At 43.5% G+C, this 23,613-nt stretch overlaps 1 protein-coding gene across 1 annotated transcript; it reads left to right on the top strand.

The window, feature by feature from the left end:
• Positions 1–1,127: 1,127 nt before the first annotated feature.
• EIF4E3 (eukaryotic translation initiation factor 4E family member 3) lies at positions 1,128–17,596 on the top strand. Its single transcript, XM_078598846.1, has 7 exons — positions 1,128–1,348; positions 10,792–10,864; positions 12,294–12,388; positions 13,199–13,259; positions 14,071–14,137; positions 15,661–15,816; positions 16,004–17,596. Exons 1-7 carry the CDS (start codon positions 1,134–1,136, stop codon positions 16,102–16,104), a joined length of 768 nt encoding a protein of 255 aa, XP_078454972.1. The 5' UTR covers positions 1,128–1,133; the 3' UTR covers positions 16,105–17,596.
• Positions 17,597–23,613: the final 6,017 nt, after the last annotated feature.

The following is a 23,613-nucleotide window of genomic DNA, read 5'->3' as shown; positions in this document are numbered from 1 at the left end:
AAATGCAGTGATGTGTTTGATGACATACTTTCGTGCAAGATTCACCGCCATTAAATTTACACAAGATGCAATTATAGTCTGCTCAATCTTTTCGTAAATATTGCAGCTTCCGTCCTATGATGGGCCAACAAGCTCGCTATCAGATATGCACTGCAGCGTCTGTGCTGCCTCTATCGTCTGCACAGCTGCTATTTTCTCTTACCCACTGTCTCCATGCGTGGTCTGATCTCCGTTATATTATCTTATCTCTTCAGTCTACCGCTATCCGCAACACAAAGCCCCGTACCTATGCATTAAGATTATTTAGCTGCTATACATTTCCACACGATAAGCCACTTTGTTGAACGATCATTTCTGTCAACCCCTTATCATTGCCTACCTTATGACAGACCGATTCAAACCTTATTGGTTACCCCGTGCCCTTATAAATCTCAACGTTCACCCTACAAAGTTCCATCACAAGGGAGAAACACAAATAGACACAAACATGTTTTTGCCCGTATTGAAACGGCTGTACGCCCTATGGACATGAAAACTCAAATTTCCCTGTACAAGAATACAGGTAAATCATATGGGTTGACAGGTATGGCTTTACCTGGTAAGATAAAAACAATAGTTTAGTTTAATTTGTATGTTATTTTAAGTGATTTGTTTATCCTTCCTGTACTTTGCACTCCTATTGTGTTTCTGTTTTGTTTGTAGTTGTAACGTTCTGAGCCGCCCCTACTGGACATCTTAGAAACAAAGAGCTTTATAGCGCTTCGGATTCCTCCACCCTAATTATTCTTTCTGAACAAATACCTCTCTCAACAGGCGAATCGAATCGCTTGGTCCCACCTAGAGAATCGATTCCACGCCTGCGTTGCGTACGGTAGGCAATCGATTTTTAGTTTCTAGTCATGCCGGGCTAGAATCTAGGAATCGATACGCGTGTTGTCGTCCCGGGGGCTCGGCAGGTCACCGTGGCCGTGACGTCACGCTCAGCTGTTCGCGGCAGTGCCCGACGCGCTCGCAATCAGATTCCGTAGCGCGCACGCGCGGATCGCCCGCGCCCATTGGCTGCCACCGCTGCACGTGACGGCCGAGGGCTCGTTCCCATTGGAGGTCGGTCACTCGCGCCGTCTATCCGATGTATGAGTTTCGGGAGGGAGGCGGCTCCCCCCCCCACCACCGCTTGTCGGGACTGCATAGCAATGGACGAGGCGGCCGCGGTGACGACGGCAATAGCCGCCGACAGGCCACAACAACAACAACAGCAGCACGGAGACGCGGACGACATGATCGTGCTGGACGGTATCGTTGAGGAAGGAGTGCCGCTCAACTCGCCGTGGACCTTCTGGCTGGACAGGTACGGGGGTGTCTTCCTCTGCCTGGGCCTCCCAAACACCACCACCCACCACCCCCGGCCCGCTCGCCTCCCACAACGATCGGGGGCCTCGATCGCCACTGAAGTCTGTCCTGTCGTCGTAGTCGCCGTTGTTTTTCTGTGCGGTTTTAAGTTGGAAGCGACAGGGGTTTTCATTATGTGTCTGGGCTTGCCCAGCGCGAGTTTGAAGCTTAGTTCGTGAGATCAAAAAGAAAAGTTCCAAAGTTGTGGTCAGTGTTGCGCCACTACCATCCATTGGGGCGACGCCACCGGAGATGTATCGTGGTTGCGACTGAAATTAAATGTTAAGTCTAGTTTTGTTGTCGTTGTTGTCGTTGAAACATTCTACGTGTGAAGTTTGCTACAAGTTTCCTCGTAGCCTGGCTGTAAATTGAGAAACAATGCGTCCATATTCTTCGCTCTTTCGGTAGTCACGAAAGAACCAAGAATATGAATCCCTGCAGTCACGAAAACTTTACATCGAAATTTAATGCGTCCATAATATAGGGGATTAGGGGGGGGTTAGATCGCCTAAATATAAATGTGTCGCTAAACCCGCCACCACCCGACACAGCCATTGACGATTTGGCACGTTCTGTTGACGTGACAAAACTTTACCAATTGGCTTTGTCGGGTGGTGGCGGGTTTAACGACACATAATTACGCGATCTAACCCAAAGAAAAACAACTCTTATGGAAAATATGTGGTCGCCCCTATAATTCGTGTTAACCAACCCATGCGTGTTTGTGGGTTTCCCCATGAAAACCCATTAAACGGAACTTGAGTCCGTCGGATATGGTCATATATCAGAAAGTAAAACAAGTTTTGACCAGTGTGTACAGTGCTGGGGGAACCACCGTTTACAATCAGCCTGTTATATACTCGGGGGGGGGGGGGGGTACGTGTGTTGACATCACAGCAACGCCGTCGTGATCTGCTTATGCTAAATCGTCTATTGCTCCCCACATTCATAAACCCGCACTGGTGAAGTATGGTCAAATAGGACAACACGACCCGCGTAGCGTGGGTGAAGCACTGGCCCAGTCGTGGATTGAAAGATGTGTACGTGTAGTATTGAGGATACTGAATAAGCCGAAGATATTATCTCTTTAGATTTGAAGCTTTCGTGACTGCAAGGATTCATACTTAGGTTTTTTCGGTAAAGTCACGTAGGTAAAAAATAAAATTAAAATTAATAAAAGTAAAATAAAAATTACGACGTTTCGTGTTGCCTCCGAAACGTCGTGGTTTTTTTCTTTTATTAATTTTATTTTTTACCTACGTGACTTTACCGAAAAAACCTAAGAGTATGTATTATCTCTTGTGATGTTTTAAGGGTCAATGGTGCCCCATTCAATAAAGGCGTTTGTGTCAGTGGCCTGTCATCTGGCTATAAATTGAATGTGTATGTGATAAAAGTAGAGTTCATAAAACTTTTATGGCGGCAAGTGTATGTAGGTCACTTCGTTGAGCTATCATTTGTGGCCAGATCGCTTCTGAATAAGAGCTATATAGCTCAGTGGACCTTACATTGTAAAATAGAAAAAGAGTTTAGTTAGGTCGTAAACTATCATGGCCATTTGTAATCAGCATTGTCAGAGGATGATGTATTTCATGACAGTGACACAATTTCGAATACTTAAGTTGTTATTCAAAATATACAGAAGTGATTAACTGAGTTTGGTTGTTATTGGTGTTGCGTGGCCTCAAATTAAGCAGGTCAGAGCACTCAATGTAAGCTACTCTGAAAGGCAGACAGGGCTTGGCTGTTGTTGAGTTTACAATGTTCAACATTCGGGATTAGGACGGTGACACACGCACACGATGGCTTTCTTTAAAAAAGGCATTGTGGGGGTTTTTAAAATTTACTTTTCCAGCAGCCTGAATATATTACCGGAGCGGGAAAGAAACACTTTTCAACCACACGGGCATTGTGGGTGAGCTCATTAACCATTGGGCTTTTCAGTGGCACTATGGTCATACATTATACTATAGACATTTTCCAAAAAAAATTCCTTTTTGTTGCCTACCGTATCCCCCCAACATGTTGAACAAGGGTGGAATAGTGGTTAGCGCGCTGTACTATGAACCCAGAGACCCGAGTTCGATTACCGGCCACGGCAAAAAAAAAAATCGGCGAGGGATTTCGGAACTGGTCCTAGCCTTTCACCAACCTGCACTGACCAGCATGGCGAAGTTATGGCCGAATAAACCCCATGACTGACATGCCATGCGTAGGTGTTCATCCGCTGATGGATTTAAAATGTCTGGAATTTCATATACTGCATTTACGTGATGAGTGAGGCCGCATGGAAGTTTATTTTGGCTTTTCTTGTACCAGGGAAAGGAGAAAGGGACAAGGAATAAAAACATGAATAAATAAGTTGTCCTGGTCCTGGTTTAGTTGACTAGGATGAGGATGACTTATTTGTTGAGCTGGGTTGTGGAGTCTAGAGAAAAGAAAGTGTTCCCTGTTGCGTAGGGATGTCATGTCGACCGGCATGCCCCTGGTGATGATGATATAGCACTCTCAACTAATTTTACCTAGGGGGTATTTGAGATCAAATTACATGACGCTGCAAATTGCATTGAAGCTGCATAATGCCTTTAGTCCTCAATGCTATTCTCTACGTTAAAAAGCCACATCCACCAGAATTATTTTAAATTAGCTTCTGAAATTGCTTTTTTACATTCGACTACTTGAAATGATAAGCTTATGATGTACGTGGTGTGTTTGGCACGTACTTTTACAAGTATTTTTTGACTATGTAATAAGTGCAGTGTTATACACTTTGATTACATATAACACTCAATTATGAATGTTTCAATAAACTGGAGTACATGTTTTCCATCTAACAAATATGAAATTACTGGCAAATCACGGTGCCCTACATTTTATATACTATACATGTAGGGCCCATTTCTAAATCCACTCCTGCATGAGGGCCTCATTTCTGGGTGTTATTTGTCAATACCACCCTGGTCAGTGTGGGTTGGTCAAGGTTGGGAGTATAGACGGTGAGCATCGGAGTATTGTACCAACGTATTACCCTGCTCTGCCCTCTAACACTAGCCACAGAGCCGACAAGCCCTATGACAACTTTAGTGTACATGGTGGTCATACATCAATGTACTAACCAGGCTATGAGCATAGGCTTTGAGGAAAGTCTTCACTGTACATGCAAGCGTTGGGGATCTATGTTGATGTTAACATCCGAGCTATGTAAATCTACGAATGGTAAATTCGCATTGTGATTGCATTGGCTTTTATATGTATAATGTGGCTAGTTATTCTAAATAGTCAGTGCTCACACATTTGTTTAAACATTCCTTTCAGTAATTTCCTAAAGTATTCAAAGAAGCCTTTCAGGATCTTTATCGGGCCTAAAATTGCTGATCCCTTTTTCAAAAAGTGATATTACAGCATCGTCATGGCCTGAGCATTTATGTAATCCTTATAATGTAATTGTTCTCCCACCGAGCTGTTTGTGTAAAGGAGATTAAAGGCATTCTGTCAAGGCCATGCACCATTCCAATATACAGACAATGACAAATGCACTTTCCAAGGACGGTAAGTTTATTTTGGAGTAAAAATTCCCTCCTAGTGTCTCGCCGACAAGTCTACAATCTGGAATATGACCAAAATGTCACCATGTGAGCTTTGTGTAACAATTAATAATGTAGCACGTACTTTAACTTTGTGTCGTGTAATGTTTAATGATTAATTTATCTACAAAATAAACGAATGTCACTTTTTGCTTCAAAACTGTATGTGGTATGATTTCTTCGATCTATCCACTGCTGAATGAAGGAGTTCCCAAGTCAAAGCCATCCCTCGTGTTCTCTCGTAGTGCAACAATCCATCTAGTGTCTGCGGAAGTATACACTGATTGTTATGCAATAATTACACGACAAAAAAAGACAACCTCACGAATATTGGTCAGTAGATAGCAGAATTTAGACTAAACAACATCTGGTTTTCAAATGCCTAGAGAAGCAAAATTATTAAATGGATGTCACCAATAATGAAATGATTTGCATGGGAATGGACAGTATATTGGAAGTGTGGGGTAGGGTACAAATGCAGTTTAGGAACGGGCTTCTGATACACAAGACGTGATGATGATGAAGAAGAGGAGGTCGAGCTGTAAGGGATGCGAAAGGCCAAACCAAAGATTTACGCAGAACCCTGAAAACGTATTAGGTAAAGAATTGTACAAATGTTAAGAACATAGCACACCAATTATTGCAGACAGAGCAGGCATGAGAGCACGAAAGCAGCAACTATAGGTTGATAACAGGTAAATTCACAAACGATAGGCCATAGGGGAGGACGATGGAACCATTACACGTGATTAGAGACAGCATTTTAATGTTATTGATCTTTCTTGGAATCAAGGTTGCTTATAGCAGAGTACTTGGCTGCATTCGGGAGTGCCTTGTATGACTTGCATTGCTACTGTTGTTACTGTGACCTACAGTAAAGTGATTATGAAATGCTGATGACTCGGTTTCAGTTGGCTCAATCGGTGCTTGCCAGAGTCGTATGTCTGTGCCACCAACGAGGGGTGGTTAAACTCGCAATCACGCCGACCTCTTAATATGCAACTACGGGACGTCAAAAGCGGCAGCTGTTACCACGGCAAGCAGTGTGAATGGATTTTTGTATTCACTGTGCGTTCCCGGCAGGAAAAAGGCAGCATGGTTGTGTTTTTTTTTTGGGGCAAAAAATTATTTTCTGAGATGTTCTGTGTGTGGGCTTCTTCACGAGAGGTCATATAACTCCCTTAGATATCATGTAATTCATTCGATCTGCTATGAAGAAGGACCATTGCCTAAAACGTCACTGATATACAGTGGTACCTCAGTATACGTCGTTAATTCGTTCCAGAAGGTAGGACTTATACCGAAAATGACGTATACCAAACGAATTTTTCCCATAAGAAATAAAGGGAAAGGAAATAATACGTTCTAGAGTATAATAAATTATATTTTATATGGCATATTATACATTAATGGGGTTGTATAAAATAATTTAGACACTACTTATTACTAAAATGTATACATAAATTAAAATAAAGGCAGAAATAAAAGTAAATAAATTTAAATAATAAAATTTAACATCACTTTACCTTGCTGAGAGGAGTTGATAGCCTACGAGGATGGTGGTGAGGAAGAGGAGTCGTCGTGAATGGGGTCTACGCGGGTACGCGGTGACTCATCCCGACCCATACAAGTTCTAGCAAGCGCGTCGTATCCCAAGCAAGACGTCGTATCCCAAGACTTTTTTTTCTCATCAAAACAATGATTTGAGTCTTTTTACATTAATTGGGCTTGTGCACCACTGCCCCGTGCAGCATCAGCACATTATTTGTTGAGATATAATATTGAATAGTTGTGCACTTATCACCAGGAATGTGAATGGATTCTGAATTTTGTTACAAACGAAGTTCGCTGCCATTCATGTGTTCTTTTGTTTATCTTTGATCGCGAACAGCAGCTGTAGTTTTTCTGTGAGTAAATTGGAACACGAGCAACACATTTTCACTTCTAAGTATGAAACGTGCAGTGTATGTAAACATACATTACTCACCTCAGGTCGCAAGGATGGGTCAGCTTTACCGAGATTGCACGAAGAAAGTAACAAAATACATTGGCAGAAGAGGTGCGTGGACAAGGACATACGCTCTCATCAAAGTTATTCGCAGCGACATTAAATAATGCTTTCCACAAAATTTAATTGGAGAACTAAAAGTGCGTAAATGTGGATGAGAAAATTGTACCATTCTAGATTTGAAGTTTTCATTACTGCAAGGATCCATATATACTCTTTGGTTCTTTTGGTAAAGTCACGAAAGGTGAAAAAAAATAATAATAAAAATAACTTTTTAAATAAAAATGAAAATAATTAAATTAAATCACGACGTTTCGGGCGCAACACAAGCGTCCGTCATACTCCAGCGATCGCTTTCTCGCTGTGGTTGTCCCCACCTGATGACGGATGCTTGTGTTGCGCCCGAAATGTCGTGATTAAATTTAGTTATTTTCATTTTTATTGAAAAATTTATTTTTATTATTATTTTTATTTCACCTGCGTGACTTTACCAAAAGAACCAAAGAGTATAAACATTTTACCAGTGCAAATTTAATGATATCGTAGTCCTCATTAGAACTCTAGGAGATGTCATTTCCCTATTGTGATGCCCAGCAGTGGATGGAGCATGACCGGTGAGCGTGATTACACATCTCACCTGTCGAGCTCTTTTAACTGTTATCGATGTTCCAAAAAAAGTGTTCTTAATTTATGCAGCCATGTAATGCAGGAATGGCAAGTACAATAACAATAATATATTAAAAAAAAATCGAGTACTGCACTATATTTCAAATGCTGTGTCGTGTCGCAGCGGTATTTAAGCAGGCCAATAGTCGCTGGCATCCGTCTCGTGCTATTAAAGTCTACGCTCTGAGGAGTGTTGTTTAGTTTGAGATGTGGATTCACACACCATTGGCACAATACTCAACGGAATTGTGTGCGGTTACCTACAGAATTACACTTGTTAGTTCGATTTATTTTTTACCGATGCAGCCGTGTGGACGCATCAGACGATTTCCAATCATCCAAACTGGAAATAGTTTGTGCTAATGTCCTTGTGTGGCATTGACTTCGGCTGTAACCGGCAGCCGGTGTTTTTTGTTTATTTTTAAACAAACATCTTGCGCAAATTGAATTGCACACCGGCGAGGCCGCTCCTCTGGCACAGCGTGGGTTCGCTTGTTGGGGCGATGTTGCATTGTTACGTGCGAGGTATAACGTGCAATACCCAGGGTATATTCCATGCACTCGTGTATGCCGCCACATCACATTGTAAAAAATAATTCGTGTCCCTTATTTCGAAGGGGGAATTGGTCACAAAAAATCTAGGCTTTTTATTTTTTTAACCGTTGCATGTTACCCGCCGTGACGTAACAGGTCAGAAATATAGACACGGACAGAGAAAATGGACCAGAAGCTGAAAGGTGTGCAAAGAGGCATGCGGAGGTGCACTCTTGAAATAACATTGAAACATACATTTGAGAATATACATAGGTTTGACATCGTGTTTGCCGTTAATAAAAGTAATTGGGATTGGGCAGGACAGATCACTAGAAGGGGGGATGATGGCCGGTGTGGTCGAGGCTAGTGACAGAGTGGAAGCCGAAGGAGGGAGCACACCTGAGAGTGAGCATCTGCTGCGGAGATGGAGTGATGAAATCAGCTTGTGTTCGGGATTTGGATGGATTGTGTGACTTTGTGAGATGTGAGGAAAGTAACAATGAGAAGTGGCTTTTGTAGCTGCCAGGTCCACCAATTGACAGGAATGATGACGAGCATCTGGCCTGAATTTTTTTGGTTATAGACCGTGTGCCAATGTGGTTTAATATTTTTTCTTTTTACATCTGTCTCGATGTGTATTTTTGAGTGATACATTTGTTGATTATCTTAATTTGAACCAAATTGGACCATGCGTGTCCAATACTTAACAACCTCGACAAAGTGGAACATTCCATGTTTGATTCCCTGCACATGTGGTCTGGCTCTCTACAATGCACGCTGCTGGCCCCGTGGCCTTGAGCAGTGACTGGAATAGCATTTTACCATTGAACTTCTCACTCCAACTAATACGGAGTCGTATTAGTTGAATTGTGTTGTGGGTTGTTGTGTGTGTGTGTAGTGGGGAGCGGTAGTGTAGCGGTCTGCGCGCTGCGCTACGAGCCTGGCGACCCGGGTTCGATTTCCGCTCTGGGCCAACATCAGTGACGATTATCTGAACCGATCCTGGGCCTCCCCTAGGTCGGCTCAGCCTCAAATGTGTAAACATCGGCACTCGGGAGACAAAGGCGGTCGGGTGTGGTGCTAGCCACCCACCCCCCTCGTGTGCTGTTCCAGCCCTCATAGGTGCTCGCTAACAGCACTTGCCCCAACAGTATGTTAAGGCTATATGGGGGATCTTTGTCTTTGTGTATTGAGCATGCGATAATTTGTTTTGCGTCTTAATTTTTGCTTGTATTGTCCATCGCCTATTTTCAATCAATTTTTTTTACCTGTCTCGTTGGTATTGTTTGTACCATTTGCCTACAAAAACGTTCCAATATAATTTGAATAAGTTTCTTAATTATCCATCTGTAATATTCCCATTTTGATCCATATATTTTAAGAAGAAGAATCTTTCTTTAATGAATGTATGGATGGATCCATCGTCCCATTCCGGGTGTGTACGTACTGTAAGTGGGCCTGGACCCAGTCGGGGTGACATCATAATCACAATAATAATAATTCACAACGCCTTGTCAGTCCGCTCCTGGATAAAGGCCTCCCCACGCCATCGTGCTTGACACGGAGGTTGTTTGACCATACTGGTCAATGTGGCGTCGGTGAAGCGGGTGATGGATCCAGGACCAGTTGAAATGTTAGCCATGGCCAGGAATCGGAACTCAAGTTGAAAGGTTTACAACGCAGTGTGCTAACCGCCTTTCCACCCCCACCACTGGCATTATGACAGTCCTATATCGGTGGGCAAAAGAGATTGGTGTTAAGTCCTGTGGTTTTCCACTGGCGGCATGACACAGGTTTAGTGTGAACGAGTCCGAGGAATCCAATTAACCCTGGATTACACGCAGCTCAGTGACGGAGGCTGGCTGCCGGTAATGTGCTGCGCCTTTCATTCCGTACGGTGAGGGCACCGCGTGTGTCTGGTTTGTTGTTGAGACGGTCACGAAGTGTCGTGTGGAGAGTTGCGGAACCTTTTGATGTGCTTATGACTCATTGCACTGTCGCTTAGAGTAAGAATGTCAAAGCCATGCCATGGTAGAGAAGTGCTGTGATGTTTATGGAAAAAAAAAATGCATGTAACTAGTAAATATAAATATGATTAGAGAGTGAAGCATAACATTGAATTGTTGGTTTGCAGCGCTTTTAAACCATGAATTGAGCATGAAAACTGTGCACCTGCTCATAGCGCATAGCAGTAATATATAGTCGGTGGTGATGTATATGTTTCAGGTCATTAAGTTGAACAATGTTATGAGTAATGCTCAATTCATAAATAGTGCTCATTTGCATTCTAATTTGCTCATAAATTGAAGCTGCCGATGTAATGTGGTCAGATTCACATTGCAAGTGTCTATTGCCCTCTGCTGTTTGAAAATGGGAACATTGTCAAGAATAACACTCCATCAGCATCCCAACAGCCATGGTCAATCCACTGCTGAATGAAGGCATTTCCCAGCTGGCAACATCACTCACAATCCTACATAGTTTTTTTTCGCAATTCAAATATTTTGTATTACTAGTTGTTGTCACAACGGAAATTTACTGCCCCGTTTTGAACCGTTACAATTCATTCAAGATGTTCAAGATTTGTGTTTTTTGTCATGTGTTTTTTAGGTCTGTTCGTGGGATAACGGTAACCGAATATGAATCCAATCTGAAGAAAATATACACAGTTCGCTCGGTGGAGGTGAGTTCGGATTAAAAATTTAACGGAGGGCACCAGCTCATTGATTAATAATATCCCTTGTACAAGAATAACGTGACCTAGCTTGTATATGACTTTGTTTTTGCTATTGCAGAGTTTTCATGTTTAAGAATAGCTTCCCTGTCATCCCTTACCTCCGAGTCCCCAGTGGACAGGGATTACACTGAGTGTTTATTGAGACACTTTCTTCCAGGGCAAGCCAATACAATTATATAACTCTAGATTTTTTATCGATATATTTTGGGTGAATGCTCGCACACTCAGTGCAGCGTGTGCATACATTGGTCCGTTCCATGTTTTTGTGTACACCTTTGCACAGTCATGTCCCCTGACAAAGCGGAGGCTCAGTGTACCCCGTGGTGAGCCAGCTTGTCTTCCCCGTAATGTTGCAGATGTGCCTGTTGTGTAACACTGCTGCTGTTAACGTGTGTGAATCTGCTGCATTACACACAATGCAATTTTACATATACAGTAAAACCTTAGATTGCGAGTAACTTGGTCTGCAAGTGTTTTTTAAGACGAGCAAAAATTTTAAGTGAATATTAATTTGATAAACGAGCGAGGTCTTGCAATACGAGTACTTTAGTAAGTACAGTATACGCTTTGTCTGCCGAGCGTCACGTGATGACAACTGAGCCGATGGTTCTTCTCTCTCTCGCTGCGGGATTGTGGGTAATCGTCTCCCATGCTGGTCTCAGTCGGCGTGACTCACTCGTATAGTCAACATTCGTGCGAGCGTATACTGTTTATTATAGTGGTGTGCCCACGAGTGTGTGCGTTCTGTTCTTTAGTAACTGTACTGCAAGTGAAAGTCGTCCTACACAATAACCCTCCTCTCCCTCACACCAGCCACGATTAAATTTAATAAATTTGATTACTTTATATTAAAATTAAATAAGAAAAATATATAAAGGTATTTTGTATTAATCATTTTTATATGAATACAGTATTTTTGGGTTGTGGAACGAATCATCTGAGTTTCCATGATTTCTTATGGGGAAATTCGCTTTGATATACGAGTGCTTTGGATTACGAACACGTTTCCGGAACGAATTATGCTCGCAATCCAAGGTTTTACTGTATTGGGATGGAGCACTGGCTCGCTGCATTATTCAACCTATCGATCTAAGTTCGATTACTGGTCACAGCTAACGTCAGTGTTGAGCGATATCTGAACATGTCCTGGTCCTCCCCTCTTCACCAACGCGTATGTTTGTATGTTTGTTTGTTGAACTTGTGCACTGTATGTAGCCCACCGTGCTAATCGGAGGTACAATATAAGTATGGCTAAACAACGCCCATGAGTGACGCAGCTGGGAGAGACCATTTAGCAGTGGATTGACAAAAGGGCCGCACGTACTTCGTGTTGTGAGTCTGCGTTGGATTATTTGTTCGCCTCGTTCTTTTGTAGGGTTTTTGGAGCGTGTACAACAACATCCCTTCCGTGGAGTCGCTGCCTGTTCGCTGCACGTACCACCTGATGCGCGGGGAGCGCCAGCCCCTTTGGTGGGTGCTGGGATCTCACCCGCGGTGCTGTGATGTAAAAACCGAAGAAGAAAATTCTGCATGCGCGTGAATTCTGTAATGCTTGAGCGGCATTCCAAGCCACTCAACGAGATGTCAGACGTCATGATGTCATGGAGAGGGCAGGCACGTGATGCCTCAGCCTCCAGGGCACAGACGCTGAGGATAAAAAAAGCGTTTTTGTTCAGTTTTTTTTGTCTCCCGAAATTTTTTCAAAGCTTTGATTTATTTTGGCCAGTTTTCAATAGGGTAAGTCCCGAATAATACCACAACTTTATACAAATGTATATTTTATTATCCTTACGGGAGTTGTCTTGACCTCCGCCTACAAACAGATGGACTTTCAGTCTTGGTTTAAAAGATAAAAAAATGATGACGCTCATGCCACGATATTTGTACTTTACTTTGTGCCAACTGTAGCACCTCTTGTGTATCCGAATTACATTCAGTGTATTTGCGTCAAAAGTACACGGTAACCATCTGTTGCATCGATCGTGAGAGTGAAGAGTAATTTTTGTTAATCAATGAACCCATGTATCCTAAAATTCCGAGTTCACCCCATTAAACCAACCATTGCATAATGCTTAGCTGTAGTCTAAAACCCAATACACTGAGCGTGTGTGTGTGTTTTTTATTCATCGTGTAATTTTTTTTAAAATGACAGTGCAACTATGCTTCTTTAATTTACTTCCTTTCCCCGTTGTGAGCCTGAGTCAGTCTTTGCCGTATCAGGCTGCAGCCCTCTTTAGGATGACCGACATTCTTCTTGTGTCCCGACTTCTGTGCCTGTAGGGAAGATCCCAGTAATTGTGGAGGAGGCATTTGGAAGATGAAATGTACCAAAGAGCAGACGGTAAGTGGGTTTTGCTGGAGGGCTCCCTCTACTTGAGCGTAGTTTGTGGGGATCCAGCCTGTGATTGTGGGTGCCACGCCGACGAGATGTTGAGCTACCTCACCTGGTATGCAGGAGCTCAATCCCGACCGTGGTGACGCTTGTATATTTTGAGTTTGCATGTTTTCTCTCCCCGTGGTTGCGTGGATTTGTCTCTAGGTCCTCCGGTTTTTCCCTCCATGTTTAGTATCAACTTGCTTTTAGAGTATTTGCCTGCTTCGTTGAGCTATCATTTGTGATAGCCAGGTTGCTTCTGAAAAAGAGCTAAACAGCTCAGTGGGCCTTACCTGTTAAAAAAAAAGTTTGATCGTTTCAATTGTGGGGGTGCATCCCCTGATTGTGCATGGATTGTGGGGGGGGGCTATGGTTGTAAGTGGTTTGTGGGGTGGTACGTTATTAAATGAGAGCACCGTGTGATTGTCAGCAGTTTTGTTGGGGCACCCTGTGGTTGCACGCAGATTGGCGGGGGGGCACCGTCTACTTGTAAGTGGTTCGTTGGGGGAGATACTCGATTCATACTCTTAGTTCTTTCGGTAAAGTCACGTAGGTAAAAAATGAAATTAAAATTAATAAAAATAAAACAATAATTAATTTTAATTTCATTTTTTACCTACGTTACTTTACCGAAAGAACTAAGAGTATGAATCCTTGCAGTCACGAAAGCTTCAAATCTAGAATTAAAGAGATACTCGATGCCTGTGAGACCGCTCTGGAGCTGAGGCTGACGTCACGACGCACCTGATGAGATGCTTGCGTGTGCCCTGTTGCGCAGATCACTGTGTGGAAGGAACTGTTGCTGGCGACGATCGGGGAGCAGTTTTCCGACAGTTGCGAAAAGGGTAATGAGCGCCGTTCGGAGTTACCCGGCGATTTTGCTTGATTCCCATGTCAACGAGGAGTCCACTAACAAAGCCAAATGGTCGTTTATGCTTTTGCCTAATGTGGATTAAGAGTCATCCGTGGGGGTCATGATATAATGCTCGTTAAGTGGTAACTTCCAATTAATTTTTGAGTAATTGAGAGACATTAAAGAGTGGATTTGTACGGCATTGCTTCTTGTTTCCCTCAAGAATAAATAAACCATTAAACCGTTGACCTCTACGAAGAGGTCGTGCATAATTCATAACACGAACAAATCCCCCTTTAAGAGAGACATGCACACTACTTTATCAATTAAAAAAATGCCATGAAAGTGTGTACACTGGTACATTTCATTGGTGCGTGTACATGTGCAGCCCTTTGGTCAAGCCACTGCTGGATGATCGCCTTCATATAGCAGGGGTTAATTGACCGTACTTCGCCGCTGATCAATGTGGGTTTGTGAAGGTGGTGATCATATGTGTGTGGTATCATATAACTACAGTACAACAATTGGGACATTTTTGCCAGTAAGGATAAAGCCTATTCGTATTCTTTCAATACAACAATTAATTTTACTGAAATCCCTTCCGCTGCTCATGACACCTTGCAGCCCTATGACAGCTTTTATGTGGATGGTAAGCGCCCATCCAATTGCTCCGTTCAGGTCTGCTTAGTCTCTGAGATCTGACAGAATCCAGGCACATTCTGGGTGATTTTGTGAGCGATGCGTAGAGAGGGATTAATAAAATAATTGATTAATATTGGATATAACTTGACTCGTAAACGTGTCGTATTTACGATTAGACTGCTGTGGAAATTGGATATCGCATCTGATCTCATATAGATTTATATAGTGCCTTAATCCGTGGCACTTTACAACAATTATAAACCTGTACATAAGATGATAGTGGTAAAAATAGTGGGGTTATTAAAAGTGATGGTGCAGTTATGGTGACAGTTTGGAGGACAGGTGGGAGTGGTTAAGGAGCGGTTGGGGATGTAAAGTGTGCAAATATTTTTATCTATCAATTTATAGATCCACTATGAAATTAAATGCCACTTAAATATCATTGATTTGACCCTCCTTGGCATGGTAAAACTTAACAGCAAACGTGATCCGCATGCGCTGTGCATTTTGTTTGCCGTTAGGTGACTGAATATGTGCATACCCTGGCCAGATGATAGTGCGGAGCGGGAGTGTAGTGGTTTGCGTGCTGCACTATGAACCCGGCGACCCGAGTTCAATTTCCCGCTCACGGCCTACACCAGTGAAAATGATCTGAAGTGGTCCTGGGCCTCCCCTAGGTCGATTTGGCCTGAAATTAATAACTGGTGTAGTTGGTAAACATCGCCACAAAGGCGGCCGAGTGCGATGCTGGCCACACACCCTGTTGTGTGCCGCGTCGGCCTTCATAAGTGCTACTCGCTAAAAGCACTTACTCCAACAGTCTGTTAAGGCTATACGGGGGGGTGGGGGGGGCTTTGTCTTTGCCCTGGCCAGATGACGAAGTGGTCGGAGTGAGCGTGAGTATCCGCGAGCGAGATGACGTCATACAAGTGTGGAACAAGAACGCCCGCTTGGCTGAAAGAGCTACGGTTCTGCCCAAGCTCTTTTCCCTCCTGCCGTCTGTCGGATTCAAGGGCGTCTTTTACAAAGGTGAGAGACCCAGCAAAAGGTGGAGTTCGGAACGTCTCTATGTATGTGTATGTTGAACTTCTTTTACAAATGATTGAATGGGGAGAGTGGCATTACCGTGCGATCCATGGTTTGCGATCGGTGACCTGAGTCGCACTGTGTGCGTCTGTGTGTGTGTGTTTGTGCGCGCATGCTTCTGATTTACCAGAACACGAGGAGCACGATGCGTTTGAGCGAGGACGGACACAAAGGCACCATGGTGGTGGTAGCGGTGGCGGTGGGGGAGGCTTTTACAGGAATCACGAGTGAGATGGGTGCCTCGCACACATAGGAAGAAGAATCGAGGCGGTTGTTCTCGGCCGCGTATGTTTAGCTCTGCCGTCCACAGATGCATTATCTTTCTCTCTCTAGCGCGCGGACGCAGCGGGCTCGGGGTGACTGTCCCGTGTGACATAACTGCACATGATGGAGGCGCGTGGGATGCTGCTTTGTTTTTACAAAATTTGTACCGTGAAGCAAAAAAAACAAACAACCATTGACCACTAAAATTTTACCCGAGTGTCACTTTTCGTAGGATGCTATTTTGGGAAGCAATTGGCACTTTTGTAACAATACATCAATTTAAGTCGGATAGTACTGATGAGAGCGTGGTACAGATTAATACGAGTGGGACGTGTACCGACGCAAACCCATTGCCACTTTTTGCATTCACGTCATGCGCAGATGTGCGTTTGGGTCACCTTCAGCCGAGGCAAGATGGAGCACGTAAAAAAATGTGGGCCAAAGAGGAAGAAGGATTTTTTTTGCACATTTTTGTCAAACTTTTCCATTAAAAAAAACCCCCGGATTGTTTTACTGAGCCGGGATGTTATTTCACTTTGACAGTTTTTCGAGTGAGTTAGGTAGTGTGGAAAAAAGAGAGTTATATTTTCCTTTAGGGGGCATCTGTTTGTATGTCTTTGTTGAATGCAGCGCAACAAATACGTATGGATGTTTTTTTTTGTCGATGAGTTTTCAACTTCGTCGTTCGGTGATCTATCTTACAAAGTGAAGTGTAAAGCCTGGAGAGGTCACTGCTTGAAATGGTGCTAGCATTGGACAGATAATTTGTTATATTACTTAAAACAGTGTTAGCGATCATAACTTTTCATTTCAGTTGATATTACTCACGTCTCAAAACATCACGCGTGGTTTTATTCTGAACATTATTTGCCGGACTTCTTTAACCTGATAATCTGGTCAATATGCTTATTTGGGGCTTCACCATTTCATTTTGTGTTTGTCAGAGTAAGGCTTTACAGACTGGGCATTTGTACAGCCAAGAGAGAGTTTGTATTGGTGATCAAAGACAGACAAAGCTCTGGGCAGAAGGATTTAAGCTTTTGGACGAAAACATTCTGCACTTGGACTGAAGGTGGATCTGTAAAAGCTACGTGCATCTGCTACATCAACAACTTTTTCAGTGATGGTGACTTCTCTAGTAATAGCACTTTTCATTTTTAAATAATGTTTTGGTGTAACTTTTAAAGGTTAAATACACACACTTTACCACTACCACGGTGCATATTCATTTGAATCTTACATTAGTTCATAATATAGGGGAATGGAGTTTACTTTCAACAACATGCAAGACATGTGGAAGTGGATCAGTATCATGATGTTGATTTCATAAAGCCGGGTTTCAATTAAATAGACTTAGCATTTTAAACAAATATTGCTCTTTCTATAAAAAAAAGATTGCAGCTATGCATGTAACATTTTACGAATGCAAATGAACATGGGTTAAAATTGCTCTCTGAAAGTGAGCCTCCTTGTGTATTTTGTACATAACTTCGTGTAAAGTTGTCATCCACGCTGGCAGTTTGTGTTCACGAGCAAAGGTTGTACGGCGCAAGTCGGGTCTGTCACGGCGTGGGATGGCCCTGAGCCTCTCTCCACTGGAGTGTGGGTGCCGTCACAGTGTCGCCTGCAGCTGCTGCTGCATCAAACGCAACGGAGTCGCAAGGCCACGACTGGCAGAGCGCAAACAAGTATAACCCGTAAAAACAAAGACTTTCACTATAAATCCTTTATATGCGTGGCGGCTAGAGTCCTCTCGTCCTCTGGCTTGAGATGGCTGCCACCTATGGGTCAGATGATTGCATGGCAGCATTAAGCAATTGGTAATTAAATATAATATTTTTGTCCTAAAAAGTGTTAAATTTTGGAAAAAAAAGTTCACGAACATTAATTGTCACGCACAACGAGTCTGTGTGGAAAATGTCAGCTCGATTGGATCACGGGAAGTGGGTTAAAAAACGACCGAAAGATTTGCACGGTCCTAAGCAAGCAAGCAAGTGAACTTAATATAAAGGATTTAAAAATCATCACGTGCCCCCATCATCGGCAGCCCACCCACGCCGGTGCGCAGCGCCGGTTGTTGGGCACGACGTGGGTGCTGGCGTAGCTACCGAGCGTGCAGGCGGTACAATTGCGTTGGGGCCCACGGGACAGAGGGACCCAGGTGCTTGGTAATATGGAGAAGGCGGTGGGCTGGGGGGGTGGGTCCCCATTTTATTAAATGCACCAGGGCCCATGTAAACTACGCTATGCCACTGGCCACGAGTTGCACCACCAAACGCGTGTGGGAGAGTGCCAGCGGATTGTGAATCTCCCACCGGCGTGTGGCGTGGGCGACCACGTTTGCTGCCCAGCAGTGCAGACATGGCACTGCAACCATGGCACTGCAACCATGAGCAGCAAGGGACGGTCTCCTCTCTACCGTAGATGCACAGCGGTGGCGTAGTTATTGAGTGCGCAGGCTGTGCAACTGCCCCGGGCCCCCACAGTCCAGAGGGGTCCGGGAGCCAGAGTCATTCTACGAATAGGGGTGGGATATTGGCCACGTCTTACACCTGGGCCCGTGCCAGCTAAGGCGCTGCACATTCACCTGCCTCTCGGAAAAATGGCGCTCCTGTTTACGTACGAACGCAACTTCGCGTCCCGTCTCGGCATTCCGCCTCCCGAGTTGTGAAAGCTCCAAAGGACCCATGTACTGCCTCACCGACACCCTCGCTGCCTTAACGCTCGCCAGGGCAAATGACCGCTTTGAGAAGCCGTTAAAAAATCCCAGGCGAAAGATAAATACTATTTTGGCCACATTGTGATGTGCATAACTACTCTTGGGTTTTCATTTTTTTGTTCGAGGGACTGTGAACATTTACATGATATAGATTTTAAGTGAATACATACATTAATGAGAAGCTTATTGGTTGTCGACGTTTGCTGAAGCCTGTGCTATCGAAATTATCAACCGGGTAGCATTCTTCATATTCAGCAATTACGGAATCCGATGTTCAACTGAATCGAGCATATCTGCAAGTAAATAATAAGGCTCGGCCCATTTGTTTTCTCAGCCATTGACTACTTGTATCGTGTATTTGAGATGTTTATGGATGACTTGTCACGAGTTTTACCTGTGTCACACGCTTCGCTGTGTGTGTGTGTTCCTATTGAGTGCAGGGAATCTGATCTGAGCATAAATCATGCTGCCAAGATGGGGTAGTTGTCTTGCCGGCACTGATGCTTCCTTGCCGCGTGAATAATGATACATGCAACATAAAGTCTGTAAACGATGGCAGCAACTGCAGATTTTCTTTTCTAACATTGACAGTTTTGTGGCCTTCAGTAAAGGGTGGGGGAAGGTTACAATGATATAATGACCTTCATAATCAACGTTTTTGGGTTAGATCGCGTTATTTATAAATGTGTCTAAACCCTCCACCACCCGACACGGCCAATCAGCAAAAAAGTGTCACGTTGACAAAAGACAAATTGTTCACTGCTTTAGCCCACCGGTGTGTTGAAGCGTGAAACCACAACATTTACAATTTTTGAGTACGACGTTTCTGGCGAATTGCCCATGATGCTGGATGTAATTACCAGCGAAACGTAATCAAAAATTGTAAATGTTGTGGTTTCACGCTTCAACACACCGGTGGGCTAAAGTAGTGAACTATTTGTCTTTTGTCAACGTGACACTTGCTGATTGGCCATGTCGGGTGGTGGAGGGTTACGACACATAAATAACGCGATCTAACCTAAAAACGTTGATTATGAATAATATTGGTCGCGAAAGCCTGCCACGTGTTAAACTGATATAATGACCTACTGTACTGAACTCGTGCAGGGTTACACCGTCCATAGAGTGGCACTGCGACTGGCCGACTGCAAGTTTCTCCCGCGAGGTTTTGTTAACGCAGGTGTGTTTTTACAACTGAATAAAGGTATGTTACAATGTAAAAAGGCACCGCTCAGCTTGGTGTCATTGTGGTGGTGGGGCATTGCAAGGTAACGCCATGCCACTTTTGCATACCTGTCAACCCCTTAGCAGTGCCTACCGTATTACAGACCAGTTCAGACTCTGATTGGTCACCCCGTGCCCTTCTAAAGCTCAACGGTCATCATACAAAGTCCCATCACAAGGGAGAAGCACAAATAGACGAGTAGAATTTTGCTCGTTTTGAAACGGCTATATTGCTTTATGGACGTGAAAATTCAAATTTGTCTGTACAAGAATATGGGTAAACCGTATGGGTTGACAGGTCTGCTTTTGGGTTTGTGTCCTGTAAGTCTACAGCCCCGTTTGTCAATCTGCTGCCGGATGATGGCCTCGCTAGCCTCGTCAGCCGTGGCGGTTATTTGACCATACTTCACCACCGTGGTCAGTGCGGGTTGGTGAAGCGAGCGAGTGTGGACGTTCAAGCCTAGTACAGCACAACAATTCATCTTTCTTGCACCGCCTTCTGCTAACAACGTAGCGCCGGATTTCAAGTCTGGCCAATTTTTTTTTTACGCGCCGCATTATGTTCAAACACCCATATGCCACCTACAATTATACCCGAGCGGTTAATTGATTTAATTTCATTTCGTAAATGAATCGATCAGTCTCGCAGCCGTGGCAGCAGGTCAATGCGTGTGGCTGGCGAAGTCATCCCTCTCCATCTGCCTTCTCGTCAAGTCCCTGGAGCTAAAACTAGATTCGAAGCTCCATGCTGTCATGGTTCTCACACACACACTGGACTTGCAATCCAGAGGTCACCAGTTCGAAACAACGGTGCAAGCCTTTCGAATGTCTCCACTGCCTGTCACACCCAGCGATATAAATGGGTACAACCACAGGCAGGCCGCGTGTGGTGGGGTAAAGTGTGGGTACTCCCACTTTTTCCAAGACGTCTGGCCGGCGTTGAAGACTAGGCCTAAATATGATCTTGGAAGGGCTCTGGGGCACCTTCATTCAGGCAATTTCGTCAACAGTGGTGGCATTTATGTCAATGTTGCACTTTTACCACCTATTTTAGATTTGAAGCTTTCGTGACTGCAAGGATTCATACGCTTAGATTTTTTTCGGTAAAGTCACGTAGGTAAAAAAAATAGAAATACAATAATAAATGAAAATAAATCAATAAAATAACGACGTTTCAGAGGCAACACAAGTCTCCGTCTTCAGGTGGGGCCGTCACAGCTAAATTTACTGTATCAAGTGAGCTACCACCTATGTGTTATTCCAGTACAGCAAAATAACAAGAAGTACAATTTTGTTTCGAATTCGGTATAAAATAAAATAAAAACCAACATTTTCTTAAGAGCCGCAATGCATGCGAGTACGAAAGGGTCCTGAATGAATAACGTCACGAAGAACAGCGGTCCCTTCAAGAGCCCCGCATGCGGATCTCGAGCCGCAGGTTGCAGACCCGTGGTCCATGCAACCCGGTGAGTGTGCTTCCATGCAGTATGCAGCCAGACGATCTTGCACAGGAGGAGCGACAAGCCGCTGTTGTTTTTGTTGTCGAAAAGCCACAAAGTCCAAAACATTTCTTGAACACAATGCAACGATAGGGGCATGGCACAGAGTTGCGAATGAGGCTTGTTATAATTATGGCTTGCTCGGTGTGTGAAGAAAAAGAAGACATTGTGACGTGTGCCTTACGGAGGCAACCTCTAATTATACGGACGTGTACATTTTAATGGGTCTATTTCTTTGGGCACAAGGCCCACGTGTACTGAAGAAGGCCTTGTTTTTCGTGAACGTTTTCGATTTGTACACGTTACTGAATTAAAGTTTGTGACATGGAACACTCCACGCGTGACTGAGTATGTTTGTTGATTGGAGTGGTTGTTGGCAGTAATATTTTACGAATACAAGCTCGTCACATGTACAGTACTCCCAGAAGGCATAGGTTTACATACGGATGGTAATGGTTTATACAAAGTTACATTGAACTCTAATCAATACCACATAAAGTGAATGCACATTTATAAAAAATATATATCCAAAACAATCTGATGTACGCACAATTGTATCCAGCATCACGTCACAAGTTTAAAACATCCATTTGGATCTCTCGTACAGAAGTGGATATCAGAGTTACGTCTGGGATACTTCAACGTTGTCTCTGTTCTCCAAAGTAATGGGCAACACATTCCCACCCACTCTTGACACATGATATTTATGTGTGTCGCATGGTACCAACTGATATTTTCATTCCAGAATCGAGTTAAATAAAGTGCAGGTCCACGTTTAATGTGATGGCTGTTTTGTGCATTCATTGGTTATTGGGTTGAGTCCAGCAAATTGCTACACTTGAGAATCCGGTTTAAACTAAACTAAACAGATTTTTTTATTTGACCAAATAAGGCTCATTGAGCTATATCAGAAGCGACCTGGTCACAAATGATAACTCAACGAAATGGCTTATCGCGCGGAAATTTCTGGCATGTTTCTGAATGTGGAGGGAAAAACCGGAGGACCCGGAGACAAAATCCACGCGACCACGGGGGTCTGGAGAAAAACCAAACTCCGAATATACAGCAGTGTCAGGGTCAGGATCGAACCCACGACCTCCTGTATGCCAGACAAGGTAGTTAACATCTCGCCACCGCGGTTTCGTCACAGACAGCTGCATAGATTCGAACACAGGACCTCAGCGGTGTGACTGATCTCTGAGCCACCCGGCCACCTTAAAAGATATTTTTTCTTCTTGGTTCTGTCGGTAAAGTCACGTAGAAGGGAAATAATAAAATAATAAAAAGAAAACATAAAACATAGTATTTATTTTAGTATATTATTTTATTATGTTTATTTTATTTTATTATTTCCCTTCTACGTGACTTTACCGAATGAACCAAGAAGATGAATACCTGCAGTCACGAAAGCTTTAAATCGAGATTTTTTTTTATAGCATCTACATTCCAAACATTCGCATTGTTAACACGTGTTGCTTTGCTCTGTTTTTACATCTGCGTGTGTAATGGGAAACTGCCGCAGCATGTGCATGCACTTTATTACTCTACAAACAGCTTTTAAATAGCCATGCAAACGGGTATGTGACACCGCACCATTAAACTGTGGGATACGTGGAATTTATATTCGGTTAAATCACCGTCGCAAAATCAATACGGTTAATGTGCCTGGCCCATAAGAATACGTTTTGATGTTCAATGTAATCTTTGTTACTTTTCTCTCTCTCTCGTTCCCTCTCTCTCATTGGAAACAACAATCGTAGATATGCACTACTTACAGTACAATCCCATGAGGATGTAGATCCAGACTCTCTTATTCTTAAATATGACCCCAGGCAAATGATTAAACCTATTAATGGCCATAACATGCACGCATTAGATAATGGTGTACTAATGCATGGTTATATGAAGGCACAATATACGTATTGTACAGGGTCGTCCAGATGTCTTATGAACCCCAATTAATTGACCCCTAACATTTTTGTTTAACCTTTGCATATTCATTTCGGTTTTAAATGAACCTTGCTTTCTTTCTAT

Source organism: Lampetra planeri, chromosome 11 (genome assembly GCF_965212315.1).
Source record: "Lampetra planeri chromosome 11, kcLamPlan1.2.h2, whole genome shotgun sequence".
NCBI classification, from domain to species: domain Eukaryota; kingdom Metazoa; phylum Chordata; class Hyperoartia; order Petromyzontiformes; family Petromyzontidae; genus Lampetra; species Lampetra planeri.
This window is presented reverse-complemented; position numbering and strand designations above follow the sequence as displayed.

Coding starts and splice junctions, on each gene's coding strand:
- EIF4E3 (XM_078598846.1), top strand. CDS start 1,134: ATGAGTTTCGGGAGGGAGGCGGCTCCCCCCCCCACCACCGCTTGTCGG. Junction 14,138..15,660: donor TTCCGACAGTTGCGAAAAGG/GTAATGAGCGCC, acceptor TGCCCTGGCCAG/ATGACGAAGTGGTCGGAGTG. Junction 15,817..16,003: donor CAAGGGCGTCTTTTACAAAG/GTGAGAGACCCA, acceptor CTGATTTACCAG/AACACGAGGAGCACGATGCG.